The sequence below is a fragment of the Andrographis paniculata genome, unplaced genomic scaffold (genome assembly GCF_009805555.1).
Source record: "Andrographis paniculata isolate CXL003 unplaced genomic scaffold, ASM980555v1 Contig34END, whole genome shotgun sequence".
Lineage (NCBI taxonomy): Eukaryota > Viridiplantae > Streptophyta > Magnoliopsida > Lamiales > Acanthaceae > Andrographis > Andrographis paniculata.
The window spans coordinates 3,717,594-3,725,841 of NW_026137567.1; the positions used below are offsets into that span (position 1 = coordinate 3,717,594).

The window sequence follows — 8,248 nt, forward strand, 5'->3', positions numbered from 1 at the left end:
GCCTAGAGTGTGGTACAAGACACTAACTGAAAATGCGGTCAAGTTTGGTTTCCATCAGTCACCATATGATCATTGTCTCTTAATCAAGCATAAAGGAAAAGATGTTATGGCACTTACAGTGTATGTTGATGACATATCATTGATTGGATCCTCCTGTGAATTAGTGCAAGAAGTGAAGGAGTACCTAAATGAGATATTCACTATCAAGGACATGGGAGATGCCAACTTCTTCCTTGGGATTGAAATCAAACAAACCCAAGATGGCATTTTTCTATCACAAGGCAGGTACATCTATGACATATTAGAGGATTTGAAAATGTTGGAAGCCTCAACAGCCTGCACCCCTTTGCCAGTTGGAGTTCGGTTTTCTGCGGAAGAAAGTGAGTTGGTTGATGATGTATTTCTCTATAGAAGACTTATTGGAAGATTGCTTTACTTGAACTTCTCTAGGCCTGATCTTACCTTCGCAACACATCAACTCAGTCAGTTCATGTCCAAACCAACCACAACACATTGGAAGGCAGCTTTGCATGTGTTGAGATGCCTGAAGGGGACACAACACTATGGTCTACACTTAAGAAAGAGTCATCTCTTTGCTTAGCAGCATATGCTGATGCTGATTGGGGAACCTGTATTGATTCCCGAAAGTCAATCACCGGTTATTGTATTTTTTTGGGAGTAATCTAGTATCATGGAAGGCAAAAAAGCAGGCTACAATAAGCATTTCCACAGCAGAAGCAGAGTATCGGAGCATGAGTACAACCACGTATGAGCTATTATAGCTATCATATTTACTCAAGGCATTAAAAGTGGAGGTGGTCACACCCATTCCATTGTATTGTGACAATCAAGCGGCGAAGCATATCATCGAAAATCCTGTCTTCTATGAGAGGACAAAACATATTGATGTTACGTGTCACCTCATTCGACATCACTGCGAGAACCGGTTCATTGTCCCTACATATGTGAAGAGTAAGGAGCATAATGCGGATATCTTTACAAAACCCTTAGTTGGACACATATTTAGGAATCTTCGCTCCAAGCTATGTCAGGATACGCTCGGAGCGAAGGGGGACTATGAAAATTCGTGTAGTAAATAAGGAAAATAGATATTTAGTCATTGTGTGGGCTCAATATATATTTTGGGCTGCTCTTAATTTTATTATGGGTTTAATTGTATTTATTTCTCTAGGCCTACTTTATTTGTCTTCTTCTCTTTTCTTCTCTCTTTTGGCCATTAGAAGGGCACCCCAGACCTTTTTAAGGTAATTGTATATTTTTTTAGCTTTTAGAGAAGTAAGAAATTAGATGTTCTGCATTCTTTCCTCAATCTTTTCAGATATAGCCTACCAACTCGTGTTTCTCTTGGTACATTCAACCTGGATTGTTCTCGAAGGTTTTGTAATTTTGAGATCATGTCTTTGCAAGTCTATCTTTTTGTAAATCTGTCTCTTCTGCAATCTATCATCCGTCCGTTGTCTGTCTGTTCCTGCGTGCAATCTTAAATTTTTCTGCGATTTGTCTACTATCTACCATATGTCCATTGTCTGTCTGTTGCCTGCGTGCGATCTGTCATCTTTCGTTCCTTGTTTGTTGCCGAAAATCTGTCTACAACCTGCCATGTCTGCTGCTTGTCTGTTGCCTACGTGCGATCTGTTTGGTGTTGCGATCTATCTATTTTCGGCTCCGGTAAAGAGTTATCTCGTTTTCGGCTCCGGTGGAGTCATGTCATTTTCAGCTCCGGTGGAGAGTCATCTTGTTTTCGGCTCTGGTTGAGTCATCTCGTTATCGGCTCCGGTGAAGTCCTGTCATTTTCGGCTCCGGTGGAAAGTCATCTCGTTTTTGGCTCCGGTGGAGTCGTGCGGTTTTCGGCTCCGGTGGAGTCATCTCGTTTTCAGCTGCGGTGAAGTCATGTCGTTTTCGGCTTCGGTGGAGTCATCTCATTTTCGGCTCCAGTGAAGTCATATTGTTTTTTTTTTTGCTCCAATGGAGTTATGTGGTTTTCGGCTGCGGTGAAGTTATCTCGTTTTCGGCTCTGGAATAGTCATGTGGTTTTCGGCTCCAGTTGAGTCATTTCATTTTCGGCTCCGATAGAGTCATCTCGTTTTCGACTCCGGTGAAGATTCATCTCGTTTTCGGCTTCAGTGAAGTCATCTTGTTCTCGGCTCCGGTGGAGTCATCTCGTTTTCGGCTCCGGTTGAGAGTTATCTTGTTTTCGGCTCCGGTGGAATCATGTCGTTTTCGACTCCGGTGGAGTCATGTCGTGTTTTACTCCGGTGGAGAGTTATCTCGTTTTCTTGTCAAATTCAAGTTGGTTTATGCTATACCATTTCAGTTTGAGAAGAGGTGTTTGAAATATTTTAGATATTCAATAGTATATTTATATTTAAATTTGATCTTATCCGTAGATTAGATTACTTAGATTAAATCTATCAAGTCTGTTTTGCCTTACCTATATGTAACCCCTTAGTTTGATGATCAATAAGATAATCTTATTATTTTCCCCAAAATTTCTAATAATTGAAATCTCAAATCCTTCTTAACAACTTAGTTTACAACTTAGTTTATTGATTCATGTCAAAATTTTACATCTTGGATATAGTTATTCCCAATTTACAAACCAAAGAGCAAACCAAAACTTAAAATCCAACCACCTAAATATCTTCGTAATCCTAAAAAAAAAAAAGTGTACCAAAACCCCCAAAAAAACCAACTTAATTCAAACATAAAACAACCAAACACTTAAATGTTAATTAGGCTGTCTCCAATCCGCGCCCACATTTTCTGTGGCCGAGTTGAATCACAACTACTTCGCCGGCGCCGCCGCCAGCCGCCACGCCGAGGCGGCAATCAGCGGCCGTGCGTGCCAACCCAACATCAAACACCCGGCATTCTCCTCGACGCTGTACCCGTCTCCGCTCGCCGACAGCGCCAGCAGCATACTCGCCTGCTTGTACGCGTTCGACCCCAAATTCACGGGCTCAAACCCGGCCGCGCCCATCCGCGCCCGCCACTGCCCCAGCCTCTCGTGCCGCTCAACGCGCTCCTCGCCGTCGCACGCCACGACGTTGCATATCTGCCGCCCCAAGTACAGCTCCGTCATCACCACATCCTCGCTGCTCGCCTCGCCTGTCGCGGCGCACTCCAGCGAGTCGAACATCGTCGAGTAGTAGTGCAGCGCCTCGTTGAACCGGTCGACAAACGCGGCCCCGTTATGATTTGATTCCTGCTCGACAATCGTCACGACTTTCGGACTCAATCCCTTGATCGAACTGAGGAATTTCTCGACCGCGCCAGGTCGGGCGAGCAACCGGTGGAGCTCGAACACTGAATTCACCGCTAGCGTCTCGTCGTTGTGAATTTGCAGCGCAGTCGGATCGAAATTGGCGGATAACGATTCGAACTCGAATTCGACGCCGATCACTTTCGCCAACTGCGATAGCTTCCACCCGACGTCATGCCCGCAGCCGATGCCGACGCCGGTTAATCGGAAGCGCGGGGGGCCGCCGGGGCGGCAGGCGAGGGCCTGTAACAGAGCCGGCCATTGCATCCCCTGCTTCAAGCTGAAATCGATGACGTGGACTTTCGCGGCGGAGGAGAAAGCTTCGAAGATGGCCTGGTTGCTTGTGAAATGGGCGAACTTCAAATACGGCGCCGTTTCGAAGAAGTGCATCTGCAGGACGTCGGAATTGAGGTTTTCCGGCGGGTGGATGTTGTAGATCTTTCTGGCTAATGCTTCGGCGAAGTACGTCGCGACTTTTCTCATGGAGCCGATTTGGGACACGGCGAGGACGCCGACGTGCTTCACGAGGGCGTCGGCGAGTTTAAGGTTGTCTTGCTGGATGGCCTCTGCGCAGGCCATAAGTGTGTGGACGAGCCTAACGCCGGTTTCTTGAGAATCCACCACCACAAGCGGCGGCGGCGCCGCCGAGGAAGAGGCGGCGGTGGAGGAGGAGATTTCGAGAAATAGATCAGATCCGGCGGAGGATTTCATCCTCTTATTGCTCTCCGTCGCCGAATCGTTTGGGGAATCTTTGTTCTGGTTGTTGCGGATCGCCGTACGAGGAATCGCTGTCAGATCGTCGTCGTCGTCCATTAATTTTCCTCCGGCGGGTGTTATCTGGTTGCTGGAAGAAGATTCGGCCGGAATCCGAATCGGGTTCGGATCCAGGGAGTCGGAGGAGGTGCTGAGTTCGGATAGCATGGATTCGACCCACCCGGAAAGATCTGACGGGTTGTAATGAACAGTATCGGCGGCGAGGACCGACTCGCCGGCGCCATCGTCACTGGCCATCCCCATCGCCATCTCCAGCTGCTCGAGCTTCTCGGCGACCTCTGCCATGTCGGAAGACTTCATTTTGTAGCCCAAAACGGCGAACAGCTCGTCCATACCGGAATCCACTTCCATCGGCCACATTTTTCCGTCGTCGGCGCCGCCGCCGCACTCCGCCGCCGCCCCTTTCCCCTTCCCCCGATCACGATCCCTTTTCATCTCCAGAAGCAAAAATTACAGAGATTCAGTTTCTCTTTTCTTTTTCTTTTTTTTTCTGCAAATTAAATTAATTCAGTTTGGGGATGAGCAATCGATTGAAGAAACATGGATTGCTACGAGTGGGTGAAGTTGAAGCTCGTAAAAGCATATGGTTTTGCTTGGGTTTCTGCATCACTTTTTTTTGGGGGAATTACTTCGAATATTTTATTCAGAGTTTTGTAATAAGAGAAGGAAAGAGGAAAGCAGGCGTATGAAGAAAGGGGTCCTCGTGAAGACGGCTCGAGGTCCAAGAGAAGAACAAACTCATACACAACAGAAGGTGGGGTAGGGTGGGGGTGGGGGGGGGGGGGGGGGAGGAGGAGGTGGATGCCTGATGAGATAAGGAAGACAACCAGAGCCACAATATCAATGGATGGGTTTACTTTGTTTTTATATATATACATTTTAATCATATTCTCCTTCGCAATGGAATATAAAAGGCTGTGTTTATTTGGAATTGAATTGACAAGATTTGAGGGAGTATATTCGATCAAGAATTTATTTATAGGACTTTTTTTAAAAAATAAAATAAAATAAAATAATAAATTGAAGTATTCTGAATTTTTAAAATTATATTTTTTACAAAATTTTTTGTATTTTACATAAAAAAAAAAAAAAAAAAAAAAAAAAATTATTCAAATTATTTTACAAAACAACACACTCGAAAATTTTCCAAAGTTATTAAAATTATGAAATCTACCTGATTTATAGGGGTGTCAATTAAATTAGTGTTTTTGAGTAGCGTCTGAGATTGAGCCATAAAAAAAAAAAAAAAAAAAAAAAAATTCATCTGAACCCAAAATTTGACGTGAAAGTTTAGACCCGAATACGAAACGAATTCTTTCAGATGATTGACCTGAATTAATTTCAGGTCACCCAAAATTCGAACGAACCCGACACGAAACAGACCCGAAAAATTAAAAAATAAAAATAAATTAACCTAAAAAAATCATTTTTATTAATATAAATAAATTTTTTTTTAGGTCAATCCAAAACCGAAACCTGATCTGAATTTATATTTCGAGTTATGAGGTCAACCCGAAACACGACACTTATAAGTTCAACTTTGTACCACCAAGTTATTCCTGACGTGATCGGATTTAATTTTGATATTCCTACTGATTTGTTTGGTTATAGTTTAAAATTAATTTAAAATAGAATATATATTTAATTTTATTTTTCTTTTTTTTTAAAAAAAAACAATAGTATATTTTGTAATAACGAATAATAGTTTAAAATCGTTGATTTAAAACTCACATTACACCAAACAAGTCTTAAATATTCAACAATGTATAGGTTTGTTTGTTGTGATTTCAATTAAAAATCTACACTATTCACTGGTTGAATAATGCATTGTAGTATATATTGTGTTGTCAGATTTTTAAATAACATCAATTCAAAATTTTATAAGAACCACTCATTGTGAATATACTATATTTCATTTAAATTCTTGATCGGTGCTATATGAACAATTCCACGATACTTTTTGGTAAACATCATTTTATTATGTTCTCTTCTAAAATACTAATAAAATTATAGGCAAAATTGCTCATAACTCTCTTGTGGTTTTGAAACTCAGCATAAATTTCACATCTACTTTAAAAATTGCATGGTATCCTCTTATACTTTAAAAAATATTGCATGAAACAACTTTGTAGTTTCGAAACTCAGCATAAATCCCCATTTTACTTTCAAAAATTGCATGACGCTCATTTATACTTTCAAAAATATTGCATAAAACCCCCTGTCATGCAAAACATATAGATAGGAAATCATCTTCTTATCACATGAGGAAAGTTTCATGGTAGTGGGGTTTCATGCAAAAGTATAAGGGGGTACCATGCAATTTTTAAAATAGATGAGGAATTTACGCTGAGTTTCGAAATTATAAAGAGTTACGAACAATTTTGCCCAAAATTATATTGTACAAATTTTCTATGAACTATTTTAGAGTACCGGATCATATGTTGACCTGCATATATTGAGTTTAATCTCAATCTTTAGTTTTAAATTTAATTATTCTAATTAAATAAATAGTTTAGTAATTAAAAGTATTGATTAATTATTCTAAAATTTATTATATTACACTAAAATTAAATTTTATATTTAAAATATCACATTAATGTTTATATCACATCAAACAATTATTTCAATTCAAAATTTTACTATTCAAAACCAAAAAATAACAAATAAACACACCCAATTAATTTATTTATTTGTAAATTGTATTATTAATTTTGTGATTGATTATGTGACTATTGCATTGATTATATATTTTGTGTTTGCAAAATATTTTGTGTACTATGAGATTATTCGATAATTCCGTTCGCTTCAAACTTTAAATAATATTTGTACTCGATTTGATTTGAATATTTGATTTAAATTTTTAAAATACAAGGTTAATAATATAATTCAATCATTCGATTAAATTTTATCCTATTCCATTCAAAATTTTGTAATTTAAAATTTCATAAAATAATATTGGATGAACTTGATAAAAACATATGGTCTTTGTCCAACTTCAATATACTCTTTTGACTTCTTATTTTTGTAATAGTAGATTAAAAAGTAATACTTATCTTATTTGGTGAAAATTGTCTATTTAAGCTCGAGATAAAATTTTTTATTTTTATTTTTTAAAAAACATTTTATTAAAAACAAGTTATTGAAAAACAAATATTGCAAATGAATTGTAATTGATTCAAGATCAATTACATTAAAATTTATCGTGATGCTAATTTGTCAAAGTCGAAAATATTATCGTTGCATTGTATAAGAAAAATTAATATAATACTGATTGTGACAATCAATATATAAAAATTGGACTAACATATTAATTGAAATTATTTGCTAACAGCTCATGTGCTATTGGTTCATTTATATCATATGTTGCATTATTTTAGTCTAAATTATGTTTTGTTTGTTGTTATATTGTATGCTATCTATTAGTACTCTCTTAGTCTCTTAACGATTTAACCATTTTTTTTTTGGTTTGTTCCTTAATAAAATATTCATTTTTTTAACTGTATTTTATACTAAATTAAAAATACTCTTACAACTTATAATATATTACACAAATGTCATTACTTTTACATTACAAAATACTAATAAAATTATTTTAGTTTTTTATATTTTATTTATACTATATTCTAATATAATACTAATATTTTTAAAATTCCGTGCAAACAATAGGGCGATAGATAGATAAATGAGAGGAGGAGTAGTATCATACATTGTTAATACTATTCTAAATTATAAAATTCAAAGATAATAACTTAAACGCATATTATATATTAATTAAATATATTAAACAAAGCAATATATATAAGGAAGGTAATATTAAAATAAGTACTTGAAGTCTGATTTAAATTTCTTTTTACTATAATTTACATTAAAATATATTTTTAATAAAATGTTATATTCAAGTTATTGCTATTTAATTAAAATTTAAAATCAAAGTATGAATGGTGGTACTTGAACTCGAGATTTAGCTCTGATATCATTTCGAATTAATGATATATTAAAAAAATACATTATTAATTTATTTATTTGTAAACGAGAACTTCAAACAAAATAAATCCAAATATATATATAGTTAATATGCTCACTCAATAATATGCTATAGATTGTATAATAATTTATTAGTTACTTCAGCTTAGTTATCCTGACCATTTATATATATACTCTCTCCGTACAGTTATAAAATATATATATTTC

The 8,248-nt window shown here is 37.2% G+C and overlaps 1 protein-coding gene across 1 annotated transcript; it reads right to left on the reverse strand.

Annotated features, from left to right (window-relative positions):
- Positions 1-2,510: 2,510 nt before the first annotated feature.
- LOC127248648 (DELLA protein GAI-like) lies at positions 2,511-4,823 on the reverse strand. Its single transcript, XM_051271103.1, has one exon. The coding sequence runs from the start codon at positions 4,490-4,492 to the stop codon at positions 2,807-2,809; it is 1,686 nt and encodes a 561-aa protein (XP_051127060.1). The 5' UTR covers positions 4,493-4,823; the 3' UTR covers positions 2,511-2,806.
- Between the last annotated feature and the right edge of the window lie 3,425 nt (positions 4,824-8,248).